Here is a 22,123-nt window from a genome sequence, read left to right on the forward strand (position 1 = left end):
TGTGGCCAGTGGGAATAATAATAAATCCGTTTCTCATACTTACTGGAATCTATTGGATATGGCATACAGTCTCTGATATTAACATGCTAAATACATACCTCCAAGGTCATATTAGTGTGTATATGTTTGCAATGTGCTGACCCAGTCTACTTGGTTAAATAAGAAAAACATGGAAGTATTACCTGTTGGATATGCCTGACAAGTTATTCTGTAGTCTTCTCCAGATCTAGTATGTCTCTTTGCACTAGCTAATAGGATGCATGTCGTTTTGGGTATACATCAGAATGTGCTTCTATTATTGTACTCTGCATTGTTACTTTTGTTTGGCAAGCCATGGGAGAGAAGAAGCTAGACAAAATATGATGTCCCCTTTTGTTGTAATCAGGGTAGCCATAGACTCATAGAAGTTATAGTTCTTTAGCTGTTCGCTGGCTACCCTTGTAATGCTCTTGGTCTGTGACTGAATCCCCCATACACTTCTCATTTGGGTGCGACAATCAAATGAGATTATGGTGAAAAGTTTTAATGGTAGTATTAACACTATATTAATCTATCAGGTACCCAAATGCTAGGACGGTTCCATTGGTTGCTATAGCGACGTAAATTAAGAGGTATTTGCTGCTGCAGCGACTATATGGCCGCTGCTGTGAGGCTGAGTGCCAGGGTGGGCTCTTTGGCATTGTTGGAGCCACATGTCCAACAATGCCCGTTTAACCAGGTGAAATGTTGGGGGTATTGGCTTATTATTAACAAAATCATCGCTTTTCTATAAACGGCAAAACCTGGGAGGCAGGATATAACAATACGAAAAACGAGTGCACCAAACTTCACTTTGCCTATACAAAGCGGACCTCTCCCTAACATCCCACACCTTCTAGGTTAGAATGTGACAGTAGTTCCCTAATAACACAAATAGGTCTCTGCCACTAGGGGAAAATACATTGGGTACAGACCCAGTGCCTGTTGGTATACACAGCGCTGCACATACATAACTAGAAGACCAGAAGCAGCGTCCATAAAATAAACAATGGTTCTAGATAAAACAATAAATGTTTAGCAACGGGACAGGGAAGAATGGCTTGTTTCACTGATAATTGAATAATTTGGCTTTTACCATCATCTCACATGAGATTTCTTTATAGCAGTTGCAGTTAAATGAAACCCACACATTGGAGGCAGTTAAGAAAAATGTATTGGATAAACTATAATTCCTGTGTGTGTCCTGCTAGCTAATGTGCTTCTGGGATAAAAAAGGGTGGTACATTCCAGCGTTGATATGGTTAAACAGAGTAAAAATTGATTTTTTCCCCCACAATTTGCTTCCATTGTACAGCCCAGTGTATTTTAACCCAAAGCCCTGTTCTAGTCTGTTTGTACAGCACAAAGCTGCTAGGTTTTCTCCAAGCAAGGACATTAACGTGTTCTTAATGTAAAGAGCGCCAGCTTGTTCTGCGGATCTCTACAATCTCTACAGTAACAATCCGTCCGCGAAGACCTTGAGAAGCTTCGTAGTCGTATATATCATGTTCCTCTTTGAAAGTGACATTCATTTTGTCCAAACCCTATTAATTTTGTATTGTGTTTGTCCGTAATCATTGATGTGCTATAATTTCCGTACTTTTACTATTAACCCTATCTCAGACTATTATCCCAGTTCGGATAGGTGGCAAGCATTTATCTGCTATATAATATTTGCCCCATATCTTCTGCATGTGGTCGCCCACCAAGTTCCGATCTAGAAGCAACACGTTAAACAGGTTGACTTGTCTATCTCCTAGTGTAGATGCATTGATAATTACTATTCTCTAAATCAAATGTCCTGTAGACCTAGATGGCCAGGAGCAAGCAGAGGAGGGAGGCGATGTGCCTGGGCTGTATTATATAACTTATTTTTAGCTTTCAATGTACTTTAAGTGCCTCTCCACAGGATGGAAATCGCGAAATATGCAAGGAATCTGGGTCTAGGATAATACGAATAGTCTCTGCCTTTTACAATTTATTGGCAGCCCATCTGCACTAGACATGAAAACACATTTGCTATTCAGCTGACATGCCTTGTTTGTGTGTGAGCAGAATTTCAAAGATCCGGCTTCCAGTTCTAGCCGTCACATGGGGGAGAGAGAGAGGCAACTGTAGATCTGCATTGTTCTGGCATCACCCATTTGAGCATTACGGGCGAGGAAGGGAGGATAAATCATTCAGGATGTGTTTATAAGTGGCCGTATTCTTGAATTTCCAGAAATCCATTGTTAAAGCACAGAAGAGCTGCACCCCCTCAACATGTGTAAATAAAGCTACATTACAAAATGAGATAAATTTAGAGTTCCTTGGCAAACGATAACATGACCCTTAAAGGTGGTTGGCTAGAACAGCCCTCCTGCTTCTGGAGTCTTACCCTGTGCTAAATACTGAGAATTTTATCAATATGATCATTTGCACTGTTAATAAATGTTTCTGTTGACCTTATTTGCATGCGCCTACCCAGAACCCCTTGTGGTTGTGGTAGCACCATGAGATTTCTAAGGGAAAAAACAAGCCTTCTGACTTGTCTGGTGTCTGTAAATGAGTGTTTAATAATGCTTCTGCTACCCCTTAAACATTTCTTAATAACACTGCATTTTTCGGAAGAATTTTATAGTTGAATTGTGTAGGTTTGACATGAGAATCTACAAAAGACCAGTCAGAAAAGCACATCTCCTTACAAACCATTAATGGGACAGTCTAGTCCTCCAAATGCTATTTTTATTTTTTTTGTTGCATGTTGGAGTTTTTTTCATGGTCTCTAATGCATATTTTTCTGTATGTAAATCGGAGCATGTGCTCCTTTCCCAGTTAATTCTGTAGAATAGAACATAAAGTATCATCTTCATATGACGTTAGTCTCTTCTTGAACAGCAGCAGCAATTATTTGTTAGCCCTTTCTTAAACAAGTCTGCGAGTAATTGTCTGGTTGGAGATGTACTCGGCGGCTGCGGCTACCTAGCGCCTGACATTTGTTCTGCCTTTAATAAGGTCACATTTCCCTCATCGGATTAACTTCTTTCACTGGAGTGAGCCATGCACTGAAACCCGGGTTAATAAGCATCAAGAGCAGCCATTGCTTGGTCATAAGGCGGTGGAACGTCGTATTTATTTTTGGAAGTCTGTGTAAACATATATATAGATATATAGGTTTAGACATCTGCACATCTGGATTTGTGGAATGCACTTGTCGAATCGGACATTAACGTGTATTATTACGGTTTTGTACTGTCTGGTGCTTGCTCATCTTACAGTACTGTGGTGGGCAATGAGCTTAATAATGGTGATCTTGGAATGACGGCAACATCCGTGAATATGATATTTGACGTGTTGGATATATATATTGATGAGGCTTACTGTGGCTTATGAAAACTCCCAAAGCATGTCCTTCAAAGCAGACTTTAAATATCCCTTTTCTGCGTAACAATGTTAGAAACGCACAGGTTTGATAAGCAGACCTTTGACCTCAAGGGGCCTGGGAATGTCATGCGATTCCATTGCTTGATGGGCGAATGAGGTCTAGTGTCAACATACCTGACTTTGCCTGTTCCATCTGTGGGCGAAATTGGCCTATGACATCATCGTGCAGAAAGTTGTAGTTTTAAATACATCTTACTGTTTCCTGTAAGACATTTTTCTTAGTAATTTTGGGACTTGTTTCTATTATTATCATTTATTATAATGCAGGTTAGTATAAATGTGCTTATGTGATTCAGGTCTGGATTCTCTTTTGACCCATGTGCAGCCACTCTCTGGTAACATTAATCAAAGCCCTTCTCAAACATTGTAATCAATATTCTTTATATTACGACACAGTTAAGGTCACTCACCAATTGACTTGATTTTTTTCTCGGAGGAGGAGGATTAGATATCGCTATCATTACCAGCGAAACCAGTAATCAAAGGGTTTCAGTTGGTTAATGTGATGCCTGTGTAATACTTCAAAATCTGTTACATCTTTTATATCCTCCTTAAAAGGATTTGCCTTCGGTCGATAACGGTCATCTTTTCCGAGCCGCAAACTGCATGCAGTAGCTGCCGTCTTTGTCTGACTGATAAAATAAACCCTATTCTTTCTCCCATGATTAGAGCGACCTTCTCTGAAAACCTTGAAGTTAGAGATCAAATAGGAGAAAAACAGACAAAGCTTTTTTTTTTTTTTTTTTTTTTTCAGGAACGCCAAGCCCAAATAATTGGCTTTCTTCAGTGTGCACGGGGAGAGAGAGAAGTCTGAGCGTAGAGTAAATAAAATTATCAGCAGACGTGCAGCTGCTCAGCACTGAAACGGGAATGTCCTTTTCCCCTTTACTGTAATAATTGTACTATAACGCCCTGTCAACAGTCACGATAAATACTTTGTTACATACAGGGCCAATCGCTTGCCCGCTGTATGATACATTTGTACCATTGGATTTTAGTATATGCTAACCAGTGCATTCCTATTTTTTAGCGGGTGGGCAGTAACAAACAAACATCTGCCTCATTTTATCCCTCCCCCTGGCTGCCTGTACTGGAACAGGAAATATACTTAAGTACATGCGCTATAGCACTGCTAAGTGCATTCAGCTGGAATACCTGCTCATTGTGATCTCATTTTTATTTATTTTAATGGTAACACGTGCACCTGTTTGCATGCAGCAAAATGCAATGTAGGCCATACAAAGTGGATTCGACCAGGCCCTAAAACCTTTAGGCACCGCCATTTGCAGCTATAGGTTTAAGGGGTTTGTTATGACCGTGGCGTCATAGTTCATTAAAAGATCATTAAGTCTCATGCTACGGATATAGCTTTTGTTACTGTTTCAGTTAATACTAGCATATTGTAATAACGATTTATATGATGGCCAACTGGACCTTAAAGCTACTCCTGAAAATGAGCTTCAGTCCTTCGGTAGGGCAGCTCAGAAGCTGAGCACACAATGCAAACTTGCACGTTTAGTGCAAATCTTAGTCATTTCCCAGATCGTTCTTGAAGAGTGCAACAGAGATACAAGAAAGGGCAGGTTTTATGTCGCTCGTTTTAGATGTGGTTGAATTGCACGGACCTGAAGTATGTATATAATAGTAACTTACCATCATCCTGCTCAACCGGTGAAGAGGAGCTTTGAATCGTCATGCGCTCTTCTCTGCTGAAGTTGCTGTGAGCTGAAATCCTTTTGAAGAACATATTATTAAATTGTACTATACCCATTCATTTAAAAGGAATGAACACCGCTTACGGTTTTAATGATTTTTTTTGTTTCATAGAACTGTGATGCAGGAGTTACAGGCGTTAATTTAATGCACACATATATGTTAAGTAAACATTCCAAAGGTGAAAACCGATGGTTGCATGGATTGTAACAGTTAAATATAACTTCTGAGAAATCCCGCTCCTTAGGCGGTGAGGAGGGTGGGGGTGTAAGGAGGAGATGTGCGTTTGTGTGAAATGTGGCAGATGGGATCTAGAATGCAGAGCTTTGAACATAAAGCTGTTATCCTCAAAATGCATGCTTGACGTCACTCTCTTGTTTTTTTTTTCCTCCGGTGTTAAGATATTCAGTGCAGTTTTCTAGGCAGGAACCTGCTTTTGGTTAAAGTCAACTGTCAGGGATAAAAAAAAAAAGTGTCTTTTATCTCGGTGTGGCTCTCCGACCTCATCCTTGTATGGATATCAGGGATTTTCTCAGCAGCATCTCCATGTCATGGTGCCTAGCCTCGACCGGCAATTAGAATGAACACTTTCAGATCCCTCTAAAAGATAAACGACAAAAATTCATGTCCTTCATTAAAACCCAACATTGCAAAGTTCTGCCTGCATCGTTGTCGTGTCCCTTCTCAGTGGTAATAGACCTCTGCCTTTTGTTAACCTTACTTTCCCTGTTATATAACCTATTAAGAGGCTTCTGTATCATGCTTTTTAACTAGTATTCATTTTTCTGGAATAATACTTTTGCTCTCCTTTTTTTTTTTGTTGAAAGACTTAATCAATAGTTAACAGTATTATAAAAAAAATAATAAAAATAAAAACACATTTTTCTTTACATTTACTCTTTTGAAACCTTTCTGTTACTGGAATTTGTTTACCCAGCCTCCTGAAATGCGGTTACTCCAGACGTCATCTGTGAAGTACAGTAGGATTTTTTATTTTTAAACTATTTTAGTTTTATATAGTATATAATTATAACCGCCTTTATGCTCTCCCCTTACCAAGCTTATATCGACATACAGATCTCTCTGGGGCCGGAGGAGTTAAATTGACATTAGTCTGATGTGTGACTTAACCACAAAGTTGATAAAACCGTGACCCCCTACTTGTCCTGCTTGGTCTACATTACAATTTGCTGTGGAGGAAAATAAAGAAATTGTTTGAAATGACCCTAACCACGGCGGTCGTTGGCATTGTTCACGATAGTACTTTGGACAGAGTACGGTATATAGGTACAGGAGGGAGTTGTAAAAGGTACGCGTTGGTTTTAACCCTTAACCCCGCTGTGTATTTAAGGCTGGCATATTCACCTCTTAAGCCGTGGGTACATAATTTGAGCTGCCTGTAATACAGGGAACCCCCAGGTCAGGCAAATCCTCACCTCCCCCTCGTTTTCTGGGGGATTGTGATATTCCCTATTGAAATAGCAGTAAAAACAAAAACGTAATTTTCTATTAAAATTACGTGTCGTGTAAGCACACTGGTGTGTGTTTTTTTCTTAATTAAAATGTGTAAGCAAATGCGTATTCTGGCTTTTTTCCCCCCGCAAGATATTGTTGAGAATTTACATGAAAGATGTCAGCATGTAAAGAGTGCAACAGATATGTTCATTGACATGTCAAATATTTACCTTTTTGGGACATTCAGAAGACAGATGGTCTATGGCATATGTCAGAAGCTCAGCAAATAGGACGTGTCATCCAGATCTACATGGATACCCTCGTGACTTTCAACAGGGGACGGAATCTTAAACTGACTTGGATAATAGCGTGTATGTAGGCCAGCCATGTTGCAGATCCCAAGTTAAAGCATTAAAAAAATATGCTGGGTGGCGTCATGGGTCAGTTTAGCAGCTCTGATGATGCTGGACCCCCCGATTAAGAGGAACCATATTGATCATGACCCTTCTGTAGAGTGTTTGCCAGATGTTCCCCCCCCCTTTCACTTTTCACTCCAGCATTTCTCAGAATGTCTTAGATTTTAGCCCATGTCAGTTTATGGCATTGTTCATGGCTGATGACATCTGGAAGGAAGTATCATCCCAGACTAACCTCTGCGCTGCCCAACAAACTGCCACCAATGCCACAACCTATATGGCAAGGAAAGAGGGATGGAAACTCACTAGTGTGTTTATTAAAATAAAATCTGGGCACTGATAATGGGAATTATTAAAAAGCGCAGACTCCGTGTTTTCAACCTCCAGCTTTACCAAATACCTTCGCTTTTTACACATTAGCGACAACACCTAGAGCCTTCTCAAAGATGACACCAGTATGGTAAACATTTGCCCCTTATTACCCTACTAAATTTGCTGAAGTGTATACCCTGAGGAGAGGAGTATGTATAGATGAATCTCTAATGAAGTGTAAAGGCAGGTCGGGATTCAAGCAGTACATTCTCTCCAAACGGCTCAGGTATTGGATAATGCGAGTGCTAGTGGGTACACACAAAGCTTCTGGGCATATGAGGGCCACAAAGACAGAAAGTAGAGGGGGGATATGACTGAAACTTTTTAAATATATGAAAAGCCAAAGCCGATTAAAAAATCCGACCCTTGCATTAGACGGAGCTGTATGTAACATGGGCACTGATATTACGCAGTGATGCGTTTTAATTACAATTAACATTGTTTTGAAGCAGAGGCGGTTTCATTGTTCTCCTAAATGTTTGAATTTTTACTTGTTCTACTAATTAAATATAGGACTTCCTCTGTGCTGCTGTTTTTGCTTACTGTAAATATCGCATACAGTTCTTCCCTTTGACTCTTTCCCCATGCAGATTCTACATATGGGCACATTACTCATGGACTCCCCCGTTCTATTTATAATTGCCTTGCTTCTGCTATAAATTCAGATCAGTTATATAACCTTACGTTGGTGATCTTAAAAAAAACAAATAAAAAATAGTTGTCCCTAGAGCATTTTTGACCGTAGCTTTGTACACATTTGTTCTGGATGATGAGACATCAGTCCATATGGTTTTGCTAATGTAATCAGTTCTGTCTGGAGTTGCTTCACTGGATTTTTTTTTTCTGCCTTCAGCTCATTTTTTTTTTTTTTTTGGGGGGGGGGTTATTCACTAAAGATAGAGTTGGCAAAATCGTTAAAGTCTCTCACTTCAGTATTCGTTATGAAGGCCAGCACGGGCAGGTTTCTCCAGTAAGAAGGGCTGAGCTTGCCCTGCATAATGTGTAATGGAGTAACTTCACACACACAGTCCGATTTTAAAAAGACAATCTAATGTCCTATACAGCCTCACTAACAAAAAAATAGTATTTTGATGTACTTTGTGATTCCTTTACCTTTAGGAGAAGCTGCTCCAGAGCCGTAGCGTACCATCAACTCTACAGTTCAAATTTGGCACCAGATCCATTAGGAAATCGATGTCAAAGGGAGCACATTCTGTGTATGCACCCCCTCGGAATCTTCTAGAACTCGCGCAAGCCAATGTGCTGGGGGTGGAGAAAGAGGACAAATGTGTGGGGAGATTCTGATGAATCCCTCCATGAAGCTGTATTGTATGGGCAGTGCTAATGCTGCATTTGTAGTTTAATTGAACCTTATGTTTTATCTTCTTGCTCTTTGCTTTTTGAGACAACAGAAACAAGAGGAATTTTGTGTTCTATATATATATATATATATATTGGAAGGCAGGGAATAAACACCAAATGACTCCACCTAACCGTGATTTATATGAAGGTTCTCGCTGGCAGACCCCTTGTCATTGTAACCGAGCAGCTTCATTAGAATTGTAAATGCTGCTGCTCCTATCTGTGCAATTTGTATTAGACCGTGTCAGGCACTTTGTAGTAAATCAGTAAGCCTGAGCCATCTCATACCAATCTGCTCACGGCAAGAACGGTGCTATATGGTAATTCCAACTAAATATTGAATGATGTTTTTGTGAAGAGCCTGCAATCCTCTCTCGCCTTTTCATATCTACCTGGAAATCATTTTGCATCACCAGTACTGGGCTGGTTTGAGAGGCTTTTATGTAGCCAAGAGCTGAAAGCTTGGAAATTGTCAGCTCCTGCTTTTTCTTTGCTACAGTGCCCTTCTCTGTTGTGTTGTGGGACTTAATTAGGCTCAACCTTTTGTTGCTGGCTTGATGGGAGTTGCAACTCAGAAACATCTGCATTATGATTTGATTATATATGCAGCACTGGGTACAGATCTCTAACATTATTTCTGTTTGTAGAAATAATGTTTAAGTGCTCCAGGAATCTATATGAATTGAGTGTTTTGTGATTCCAATTCCATCAGCGACATTACCTGCTTGGCTCTTCCACAGGATCCAGATTTTGTTGCGTTAAGTCATGACAAGGGTGCAAGATGTGTAGGTATATGCTCTAATTGTGCAGGACGCTTGCCAGGCACTAGTGACTGCCAAACATAGTGCTTTCAATGCCTGTCAAGGATGCAAGAGTGAAACACTGGCCATAACAATAAAAATATTATCATACTTCCCAGTATGCTGCCAAGAAACTTTACCCCTGGAATAACTCATACTTCGTTTAAAGGGAATCAAAAAGCGGTGGAGATATTTGGCATGGCATTGATAGAATTGAGAATTTTTTGGACATTGGTTTCCTCCTCCTTTGTTTACACTGCCCTCCTACCAACAGCAATCTTTGTTCTGTCTTTGGTTGAGTGCCAAATGCTGAGAAAATGCCAGACTGTTTTCTTTGAATGCATTCATCAAAGCCAGTGCCACTACACAGAGTCCCAGTGAAGCAATGACTTCTCGACTGCAGGCTCTCTGATCTTGTCCAAAAAAGAAGTCTTATTCACTCGGCATGACTGGGTTTGTTTATTCCTGACACGTCCGTTTTTGAGCGGTTGGAGAAATTCTATGTGAATGGTAATAGAGGTTCACGGGCAGCAACCCTGCCATCTGCACATTTCCCACCAGAAGTTCTCTTAGTGCGTCGGTATGAATTGGCTTGATTTTGCTTTTGTCTGAGTGGAAAGTTGTTGAATTCTTGTTACGTTGTAGTTGCCGCTTAGATAAGAGTTCTGTATGGGAGAATGCTCTGTAGAGCTCTCCTTGTTTACATAGTTTTCTGCCTAGATCTGGAAGACTCTCCCCCCACAGCTTCAGATTCCCAATGGAAGCCCACATGTTCCAGGATATCTTCCAACCACTTTGTCACTCCCTACAAATCCTCTTCAAGTACAACTGTAATAACTCACTATGATTCTTGTTTCTCTCCTGGATAAAACACAAGAGGAGATGACATTTTCATGTAACTTGTTAACTTCTTTTGCTACTCTTCCCTAGTAATAACCACAGCACTGATATTCAGTATTGCAAAGTTCTCTTCTTTGAATGTTATCAGATCTCCTATGGGAATGCTTAACATCATGATGAACTATATATTCCTTGAAAGCACCAATGTAGATTCCGATGTTGGACTTTTGGGTAGGTCCCGGTATTTATGTAATCTTAATCCTAAATATTTCCTGAACCACATTGCAACCTGAGCACCAATTCCTTGAGTTACATAAGAATGTTTATTAAATGGCTTGGGTTATACCATTTTGTGGATTGCACTGGCAGAGGAAGTCTAAAATTGGTGCTTGTTTAATTTTATTGTCCCCACTGACCTAAATAATGTCAACTCAATGAAAGGAATTATTAGTATCAGGTGCTTGATAAAGAATCGGGCTTAATTTGGGCAAATCTAAAGCTGATCCTTACTATCATATTGATGTTATCTGCACAATGTTCCAAACCCACATTATGTCACATATATCAGCCTGAAAAGGTTTACACTATTACTAAGGCTTTGAAGCTCCACCGAACCACTGACCAACCAAAGAAAGCATGGAATGGTGGTGGATCTTCGTAGGACCATCTGTCCTGCCAAAGAGCAGAGTGTTAGTAGATTCTTTTTGGCCTCTATCGCCTCTGCTGAATTCAGTATTAGTGATTCTACCATCACTGGGCAAACGCGGGATTCATGGAAACCACTGCCCCAATGAACCTGGACACCTCTGGAACAACATTTTGTGAGACAATTGGATTTTTGTGGGCTCCGTTTGAAGGAACAGTGAAATCTGATTTGTATCAGAGAATTCCACAGACAAATATGGGGTTATTCAGCCTCAACCCTACTGAGATGTAGCAGGACCTGAACAGTGTTGTAGCAGCTCTGTGTGAAAGAGTGGACCAGAAATCCTCCGCTCTGTGGAGAACAACTACAGGAAGCAGTTATTGCTGCTTAAAGTGGCATAACAAAGTTTTGAGTCTAAGGTGGGCTACTACTTTTTCCACACAGGGGCATAGGGTGTTACATCAGTTTCTTTAACATATAAGTGGCATAAGTATAAAAGCAACACAGTATGTTCATCTAATACTGGTGTTTAATACCTGATCTAATAACCTTTAGTGCCAAAATATACAACAATGCAGAAAATTAGACAAATATTTTTTCGCATACCTGTAAAGTGTATGACCTATCTTGTTGTCCTGTGATAAGCATTTCTTTGTGCTTCAGATGCCAAGTCCAATCTCTCCTGAATTTGGCGGGTCTGTATAAATTCAATGTAATCATAATCTGAATCCAGGGAGTCATGGGATTTGAGTTCAGGATGTCAAATGCTTTTATTTGGAAATCTACTTCTGATATGTCTTCAAGACGTGTCATTAATAAAGATTTGAGCGGGGCTTGCATCTCTTTGCTCTACAATTAAAATAGTGTTCTAGAGACACACCCAGACAATAAATCTCTAGGCATATGGTAAGGATGTCAAGTTGCCCAATAATCGTAGCACGTCATTGTATAATGAACATCACTCTACAGTGTAATTGTACAATCTTGTAGATGAGATTAGAGAGACAGAGTAAGCAATATCAAACTTTTTTTTTTGTTTGAATGGATTGACGAATGGACGTTCTGCGGGAGAGTAAACTCCCTTACTTCACCATTCATTATGAAGGGCCAACACTGGCAGCTTTCTCCAGCTGTGAGTATGGCATTTCAGATATTTGAGAGCCTATAATTTTCTATCTATATATATATATATATATATATATATATATATATATATTAGTGTTTTGGGGGGTATTTTCAGAGTACGCTACCCCTTTTGTAGGTGGCTTGGTCGAGAAATTAAGTCCTCAACATCAAGAGGAGTCATTTAGAGCCTTCATACTAATTTATATCCTTTATGTGTCCTTGTGTAACAATTATGTATGAAGTCACAGCAGTTTGTTTCTTAATTTTAGCTCAGTTGCATACTCCTTCGAGTATAGTGAATCCATATGAGTGCTTTCAAGTGTTGGACACACTGTGGGCATGTTTCCAGCCCTCCACTTTACAAGATCTGAAAAACGTTTATTCCCATATTGTAAAATGTACTTTGTTACAAAAAACACCACACATTTTTGCTGGAACGGTTTTTAAAATGATAAACATCTGGTACTTTGGACATCAGTAGATGGGAGCTTGAACACTAATGAAACTCCCTTGCCACTGGTGCTAAATTTAGAGAACTTGCATTGCCAACTTTCCAGAACAATAATGAAAAAACCATAACTTGATGGGAATGAGTAGGGTTTGATGGGTGTTTGTGCGGCAGAAGATGCTGGCCAGTATGATGATACAGTCTGATGTCATGTTCAGTACAAAATACTCATCTACAGGAGACTGTAAAAACAATGCACTTGACAGTTGGCATGAGGTGCTTTTGTTTATATGCTGGGAATATTGGCAACTGTCCTGGATTTTTCTCACTTTTGAACGATCTTTCTTACTGTAGAATGATGAACTTTACATTGTTTGTTTGGAAGTGCTCTTATACCTCTTCCCAGATTGATGGGCAGCAACGATTGCTTCTCTTAGATCTGTGCTGATGTCTTTCCTGCTTGGCATTGTGTTAACACACACTTGAATGCTCCAAACCAGCAAACTGCTTAATAGAAATGGTCACACTTGATGATCAATTAACCACATGTACTTAGTATCTTAGTTAATATGGAAGCACTAAGGGTGTACTTAGTTTTTCAAGCATGCCTTCTCCATTTTGGCTTTTTTTTTTTTTTTAATAAATTGTGACACGATGTAATATAGGGTGACCACATCAGATATGTTTTCCAGGACACAAATAATTTTCACATATAGCCGCCCAGCCCTGATAAAGCGCTGCCCTTCAGCATAGGGGAGTATAGCTGACTAAGTTGATCCTTTTCATAAGGCTATACATCCCATATATTGCAGGGTAACACTTTATCTGGGCTGCTCAACAATACGTTAAAATGATGTCTTGGAACACATGGCCGATGTGTTCACCCTAGTGCAATATGTCATCCGTTTATCTGAGGTTGTATTTACCTAATTTTTAGGAACAAATGATTGTTATATGTCCTTAAATGCAAAACCATAGAACTCAGAGGGTGTGCTTTCTTTTTCAAAAGACTGTGTGTGTGTATATATGTATGTATATATATATGTATGTATATATATATATATATATATATATATATATAATATATATATATATCATACCAATGTGCACAGTGGGGTTTAAAATGAATGTCTCCTCAAGTAGAATTTTGATTTAGCAGTTTAGACTAATTCAACAAATTACATTGATTGTCTCTGTAATTTCTTTGATCGGTCATTGATATTTTGGAAAGGTGAGTGATTTAAAGGTCATTTTAGAAATTCTAGGCTTGTTCATGAAGTAGTTCAGGACCTTTTTAATTTAAAATGTCAATCACAATAGAAGTAATTGTGATAATTGTGTGACTTTCTCTCTCAAGCAGTATCTTCCTGTCTAGAAAAAAAGGTAAATCTGTATTGATCAAATATATACTATACTGGTTCTTCTCTAAGAACTAAGCTGGTAAATGAAACCCGAGAATGAGAACCTGTGTGTTGCCACAAAACCGATGTGAAAATCTGCATACAACTTGGCAAATGTGGCACACCAGATGTTCTATATTGTGAGGATAATCATATGGTTCTTATTCTTCATAGATCCCATGTTAGTTTGTGGTGGTGTTTGTCCGTACAGAAGGTAGAAGCTCGCAGATCAACGTGCAAAATTATGTCTTGCACTGAGTGCGTAGCATCCTATAGTCCTGAATTCAGGCCACGGCCGTTGTATCGTGGGCCACGGCCGTTGTATCGTGGGCCACGGCCGTTGTATCGTGGGTCACTTTGGGACAGGAAGCTGTAAAACAAAAGGAGATATGAAAATATTTGTGGGAGTATTTTAATGTTTTGGCAAATGGTATTACACGGACACCATGGGGGGTTATACATTTTAAATAATGGCCTGGTCCACTAAACTGGGCTGTTCCATTTACTGCTTCTATATGCATAACTCCAAAAGTACACAAATTGCCACGGGACGCCTCTTTTATATTTGTACAGTTTGCCTTATCCTGTGGTTTTAGATTATCAATAGTAACCTAATTTCTTCTTTGTTACAGGTTTCTTGCTTTTCAAAGAGTTTTGCACAAGTGATATGGATGAAGGTGTTCCTCAGTTAAAGTTTTATGAAGAGGTAAGCAAATTTCTGTAGCTTTTTGAGTCAGAAAGCAGATGGGTTTTCCCAAATAACTTCATGCTACATGTTTTCCAGGCCATTTGTGGAACATGAGTTATTGGTCATTTGGAGACTGCAAATTCATCTATGACAGTAATGAAAGAAAGCCTTGTTCCAGAACGTTAGGGAGACCATAATAATGGATTAAAATCCCCCTACTACATTGTTTCTCTTTTTTTGTTTTCAATGACGTGTCCATGTTTCTACAATTATGGGTTTTTGGTCCCTGTGGTATAATATATCATCCAACGTTCTGTTTCTGAGAAGGATCTCTTGCAGTAGATAATAGCAAGCTATACTGGAAATGGATTTTCCCAGAACACTCTTCAGAGCAGCTTGGAACGAACCATACCAGAATGTTATCGTTGTTTTGTAGTTTTATAACATACATTTAAAGTGGTGCTATAACACAGATGTTTCTACTTCCCCAGCCAAAGAGAGCAAGACGTTGAATTAGTAGACGACCACAACCGTAGAAATTGAGACTCAGTCGCATCCACTGCATATGTAGTAAAATAGGCCCGAAAAAGTATATCAGAATATCAGAATGAAAAATAATCTTCTCCTTAATTACTGCTCATTTAAAGGCTCTTCAGGGCATCTGCAAGGAGAAGGATGGCTTTCTGACGTGTACTAGGCCATAAGGATGGTGGTAGTCTTAGAAGGGGCGGCCCATGTATCCTGCGTTTTTTGCAAGGAATTTGTCGAGTCCCGGTGTAATGGTATTTTTTTTATTTGAATATAATAATAGTGTAGGCCACTTAGTGACCCTTGTTTAGGAAATCCTCTGCTTACTAGACAGCTCTCATGAACACAGGGCTTTCCTCGCACTTGCGAGATTACAGCGTTAAGGCGCCTTCCGTTCCGTACACTGTAAACCCGGCCAGGTTGAATGCATCTGATTTTCTGCAATGTGTTGCCATGGAGAAACGACTTCTATGCCTGTATCGCTGTATTAACTCAGTGGCTGCCAGCACAACCTGTGTTTCTACAGTGGAACAGCATATTCATAGGCCGCAGTGGCAGTGGTGGGGTTAATGCATAGAAATGAAATTATTTCTGCATACGCAGAGCCGTTGTGCACCTATCCTTTTATCGGCATTGTCTCTGTACGAGTGCCTGCTTCTGTGAGCGCGCACGCTAAATTACCCTTATATAATAACATCTATTTGCAGATCTGTAGACATGGCTTATTCTTTTTCTGTCAGACCAATAACCTGTATAACAGCGATGGAACGTTACACTATTATTATATAACTTTAGGAAACGGCATGCAGATACGCGGTCGGTTTTGTTTAGTTAGAGCGTGTTGCTATAAGCCTTTCTGTGGGTGTGGGGGAGGGGATTTGTTCACATCTATACTATATTATCATATGGACATATGATTTGTGATGTTTGTATAAGTTCCATACATGTTATGCACATTGTAACAACGTTCTTATTGCTGTATTGCTCAAGGAGGTTGCTTTTCGTATATTTTTAGGTTTCATTTGTACAATAGTGATACATTTTACGAAGAGGTATGCTTTTAACTCAGAATAAAGAATGATCTATATAGAAACCAACCTTCTGCCAGGGCTCCATGATGAATATTGGGATGTGTACGTTTTTAAATGTTAATATCGCCGGTTTAATTGAGCGTTGCTCCAGGCCAACACGACCCTTCTTGCAGGAAAAAAATGTCATGGTAGGTCCTTGATAACACCCTTTGAAGCTAGTGAATTAAAATCTCTCTACTTGCCTTCAAATAGAGCATGTAGTGAATACACCTGTAGGTGCCGTTGTGTCGTGGTATCCATCCATTTTCTTTTCTGTCCAGTGCCATCGTCCTCATTTTGGCTTTCATGTCATCAGCCATTCCACTTTAAGTATAGTACAAAAACATTTAGTCTACTTTGTATTGCCTACACGTAAAATCAGTAGATGGTGTGAATGTCCTTGGGTTACATTCCACTCAGATTCTTTGCTATGTCACAGTAAATGTTGTTTTAATTATTATATTTTTGTTTGTCTTTGCAAAAGGAGGAGAGGGAATACCAATTGTTTCCACTGACCTTTAATTTTTTTTATGTAATTCCCTGAGCAACCAGTGTCTGAGTAGCTTGTTTTGGCTCTGAGGTCTTGAAGATGACCTCTACATCTGGACCATGCGATATGTCAGCATGCATTCTTCTCAACCTTGGGAAATCAGATTAATCCACCCTAATGTGTCTGCAGCAGTTTATTAAACAATATTTAGGCTGGAAGTCACCACGTAGAAAAGTGAAAACGGATTATGGGTTCATTAGCATCTGACCTGAGTAAATTGTTTTTATAGCAAACAGTAGCAATAAAACTGCCACAACAAAGCGTCAGCCAAGATGAGGAGTGAAACCATAATCTTTGGCTTGTTTGGCAGTACTAATTGCACAGCAGCTTCCATGCCTTGTCTGCGGTAATCAACTTGTATTGATTGTGGATATATAGAAATATGCAGGAGACCCGCTTGACGTAAGAAAAAAGAAAAGAAAAAAAAGCCAGTATCCATTGACATTGGATGATTATGGATTTCCTCTCATTAAGAAGGAAGATATGGACGTCTCCTTAAGATGTGGACATCTTGTAGCTGCTGCTGAGAAATTAGGTGGTGCTTAAATCATACGTTAAAAAATAAAAAAGCCAAAAGCAATGTTAAGGTTGTGCTTTTGTATACTATTCAGTAGCATAGATCATTTTTATCATCACACATCTGACATCTTCCTCATTTGTCTGTATATTTTTATGTTATTGTTAAAAAAGGAATAAGCCAAAAAATGCCCACTGAATCTTGAGAATAACTATTTAAAAAAAAAATGAACTGGTTTAAAATGAATATAACCACAATGTTTAGCTAGTGTTGTGTTTATATTAGAGCTGAAACAACGAATCGATAAAATCGATAATAATCGATAACGGAAATCATCGATAACGATTTCCGTTATCGATTAATCGAGTGATCAATTCGTTGTTGGAGCACTCGGCTCCTTTTACTTACCTCCGCGAGCGTTCCCCGCTTCTGCTACACGCTCTGCAGTCTCCGCCTTCTTTTAGCTACGTGACGGATGTGACGCGTTCCGGAGGTAAGTATTCTTCATGTCTATGTGCACGGATCGCACAGAGCCACTCGCACAGAGCGAATCGCTCTGTGCGAATGGAGCCACTCGCACAGAGCGGTTCGCTCTGTGCGAGTGGCTCCACTCGCACAGAGCGGTTCGCTCTGTGCGAGTGGCTCCACTCGCACAGAGCGGTTCGCTCTGTGCGAGTGGCTCCATTCGCACAGAGCGGTTCGCTCTGTGCGAGTGGCTCCACTCGCACAGAGCGGTTCGCTCTGTGCGAGTGGCTCCACTCGCACAGAGCGGTTCGCTCTGTGCGAGTGGCTCCATTCGCACAGAGCGGTTCGCTCTGTGCGAGTGGCTCCATTCGCACAGAGCGGTTCGCTCTGTGCGAGTGGCTCCATTCGCACAGAGCGGTTCGCTCTGTGCGAGTGGCTCCATTCGCACAGAGCGGTTCGCTCTGTGCGAGTGGCTCCATTCGCACAGAGCGAACCGCTCTGTGCGAGTGGCTCCATTCGCACAGAGCGGTTCGTGAGTGTGGGTGCAGGGCAGAGTGGGGGTGGGGGTGCAGGGCAGAGTGGGGGTGGGGGGTGCAGGGCAGGAGACTGGGTGCAGGGCAGAGTGGGGGTGGGGATGCAGGGTGTGAGTGTGGGTGCAGAGCAGAGTGGGAGACTGGGTGCAGGGCAGAGTGGGGGTGGGGATGCAGGGCAGGGTGTGAGTGTGGGTGCAGGGCAGAGTGGGTGCAGGGCAGAGTGTGAGTGTGGGGGCAGGGCAGAATGTGGGGGCAGGGCTGGGTGCAGGGCAGAGTTAGAGACTGGGTGCAGGGGCACAGTGCAAAGTGCTGGGTGCAAAGTGCCAGTGCTGGGTGCAAAGTGCCAGGGCTGGGTGCAAAGTGCTGGGTGCAAAGTGCCAGGGCTGGGTGCAAAGTGCTGGTGCAAAGTGCTGAATGCTGGGTGCAAAGTGCTGGATGCAAAGTGCCAGGGCTGGGGCAAAGTGCTGGGTGCAAAGTGCTGGGTGCAAAGTGCCAGGGCTGGGTGCAAAGTGCTGGGTGCAAAGTGCTGGGTGCAAAGTGCTGGGTGCAAAGTGCAAAGTGCTGGGGCAAAGTTTCTTGAACAGTAATAGTCCACCTCTTTTCAGAATGTTTGGGGTTATTTTGTTTCATAAATATTGTGTTTGGGTTCTTGTACTTTGAAAATATTGTTTTTTATTACATCATAACAAAATAAGAATGTTAATGTAAATTTTAAGTTGTTTTTTAACATCCAGTTCATTAAATTCTTTTAAATAAACGAAAAATTTGCATATTGTTTTTTTTATCCGATTAATCGATTAATCGAAAAAATAATCGGCCGATTAATCGATTATTAAAATAATCGTTAGTTGCAGCCCTAGTTTATATATAAAATGATATTTACACTTTTATATGATAAAAGTTCCACTCTAAAGAAGTGGAAGACAAATTCTAGCTTCTCTAAATATAAGTGAGCTCCATCTTAAACAATGACATCACGATTATCAGCTGCCGAAGAGTGATAGATGACCTACTTTCAGTGTTTTACGGTTTCAATTAATATGAGCCAATGTATAACCAACAGCGAGATCTGACTTGGTATTCAGGCACTTTGTAGTTTGATGTAGTTTTTAATCAATTGATGCCTTATATCGGGCCAAGAAGATGCAAAGTCACATTAAACTTTCATAACCTTAGAGGTCTCATCCTCAGATGGAATGTCTTTTCAACAACACAGTCCATCTTCTTTCACTTAGGCTAATGCAGCCATATCCATTCCCCTTAGCGGTGATCTGTAATACAGATGTCCGTATCTCCAGAAAATATCCACATCTGCATGTATTATCTAATAATTACAATGGCCTTTCCCTTTTGTGCTACTTATATATGATGTTAGAGGATCTGTCACATGTAGCAGTGCGACCTGTGATATATCGGTGGTACACTTTTTGGAATAAAAAATAAAAATAAATGGTATAACATAAGCACTCAAGAACTCTAATTGTCTCTGTACCTATTAAAGGGACTGCGGGACACAAAAACATTCAGTGTAACACAACATTTTAGGACCTTTCAAGCAAACACTGTCCACAAAAAAAGAAAGCTCAAACATGTAAGAGAAAAAAAATGTAATAACTGCTCACTGTGTCCAGAACACACTCCTCAAATTTATTAGATCATCTTTACTGGTGTCTTCATTTCATTTGACATCCAAAATAATAACATACAATTACAAGGAAATAATAAATCTATAACGCATTAGGCCATCAACCAGTCTCATCGCTGCAACACAACTCCACGCAAAAATCAGATTAGGGTGATTTACAGGCATACGGCGCATTAACGGTCCAGAGCATGTATGTAAAACGAAAATGTAGACGTAAAGCACTACCTTTTTTTCCACTTATGGATGCATGTACTGCGGCCGTCACGTCATTTCCACCACAAAGGGCGTTGGAAAGATGAACTGACATGCTGGCGCCATGCTTATGTGTCCGTTTTCTCGAAGTGAGCGTACGTAAACTGACATCTTAGGTAAAAAGGTGCAATAAAAGCAGTCAGGTATCTCTTCAGTTTCTACAATGGAAACTCTAGTGCAAACATGGTACACAATGTTGTGTTATGGGGTGACCGCGTATCACAAGGTATCACACCTATGATGTATTCTGCACCTGAGGAAACCAGGTCTTTGAAGTCCCGATCATATGCATAGAGACCCTCCCTGTTACTCCTCAGTCTCTTTTATTTTCAATAAGACGCTTGTCTTCCACAGTTAGTAGGTCGACTCTGTCAATTCTTTTCCCGCCATCAATAAATTTTGCTGTTTCCCACAGCCAGCTTTGCACACGTCTGGCCTAAAATCAAAGCGTTTGTGTCTGCACGCGGCCATCGTGCATTTTGACATGGGTTTTACATGGCGGTTGCTAGGCTCATGAGCGTTACTAAGCAGATGATGATGGAGCTTATGCAGCAGGTAAATTAAAAATCATTGAGTTAGCCTGTGTATTAAACAGTCAAGTATTAAAGGGAAATTAGCGCTCCGACTTCACATCTGCTCACAGGAACCTCGAAATAGCTCTTGGCATCTGCACAGCGTATATTCCAACCGCCGAAAGGAGGAATTTTAAACCAACGTGATCCTTCTTCCGCGGCACAAGGGCTCGCTTCAATTGACGTCTTCATGCCATGTAGAAAATATTTACGCCTATGCCTTTTCACTGGACCGCTAACTATATTATGGACTTTTTTCCTGATACTTTCAGTTTCTGATTTTTGTTTGTTCTGTTTTCAGGGTCTCGTTGCAAAAGCTTTGTAAGTTATAACCCCCCACCAAAAAAAAACTAGTGTCATGGCTTCCTTCAAGAACAGCGTATTAAACACGCTCTATAAAATTTCTATATAGCCGTTTTGTGACCAGCTTTACTTGCTTCAGCCCTATGAGTAAAACTACATAATTTTCTCTCCATGTGAATTAATTTTGCAAAATTAAAACAAGATGTCTCCAAGCAATGCTCATCACATCTCCCTTCTATTTCAGATAAAAGAATACGAGAAGCTAGATTCTGAGGAAGACAGACTTTGTAGGAGTCGACAGATTTATGACACATATATAATGAAAGAGCTACTATCTTGTTCTCATGTAAGTATTCTCTTTTATCCTTGCATCTCTCAGGCAAAATTTGCTTAAAGCTTAAGTTTATGGTCTCTAGGCACTTCCAAGTGGAAAGTGAGCCCCGCAACAGGAAGAAAAACCCTTTTTTTTTTTTTTTTCTTTTTTCGATTTGGGCATCAAATGGTGTTTGAAGTCTGAGACTTCTCTGGAACGTTCAATTAATTGGTATCACAAAACTGGAGAATTTTCATGTGAGCCTCATCCCTGACTTACCACGTTGCGTACCTCATGCCCAGGTGCATTTGGCAAACAGTATATGATACATTATTGACAACTACTTGCAATTAATTAATATGAGCCCGAGCCAAGACTGAATATGTACTGTTTGGACCATACTATATAAATGAAGTCCTCTTTGGTACTACATGCATACAAGGTTGTGTATTGCATTGTATCTGCTGTGTATTTCAGTATCATTATCCTTAATTGTTAAAGCGATTAATAACATACCAGTTAATGAGCAGTCATTTTATCTGCCTGTCACAGGATTGGCATGTTTAAGGTGCCCGTCCTTGGAAGACACAATCTAGAAGGTTGCGGGAGGCAAGGTTAAGACATGGAAATAATTAGTCACACCAAAAAGACCAGTGAGGTGCAATAGTC

The 22,123-nt window shown here is 40.3% G+C and overlaps 1 protein-coding gene across 1 annotated transcript in view; it reads left to right on the top strand.

Annotated features, from left to right (window-relative positions):
* The window catches only part of GRK3 (G protein-coupled receptor kinase 3), a 113,165-nt gene that overhangs the window by 54,709 nt on the left and 36,333 nt on the right, over nt 1-22,123 (top strand). The window contains exons 3-4 of the mRNA XM_053469351.1: nt 14,651-14,724; nt 21,386-21,487. Coding sequence (XP_053325326.1) covers nt 14,651-14,724; nt 21,386-21,487 — 176 coding nt within the window. The remainder of the gene's footprint in view (nt 1-14,650; nt 14,725-21,385; nt 21,488-22,123) is intronic.

Source organism: Spea bombifrons, chromosome 1, assembly GCF_027358695.1.
Source record: "Spea bombifrons isolate aSpeBom1 chromosome 1, aSpeBom1.2.pri, whole genome shotgun sequence".
NCBI lineage: Eukaryota > Metazoa > Chordata > Amphibia > Anura > Pelobatidae > Spea > Spea bombifrons.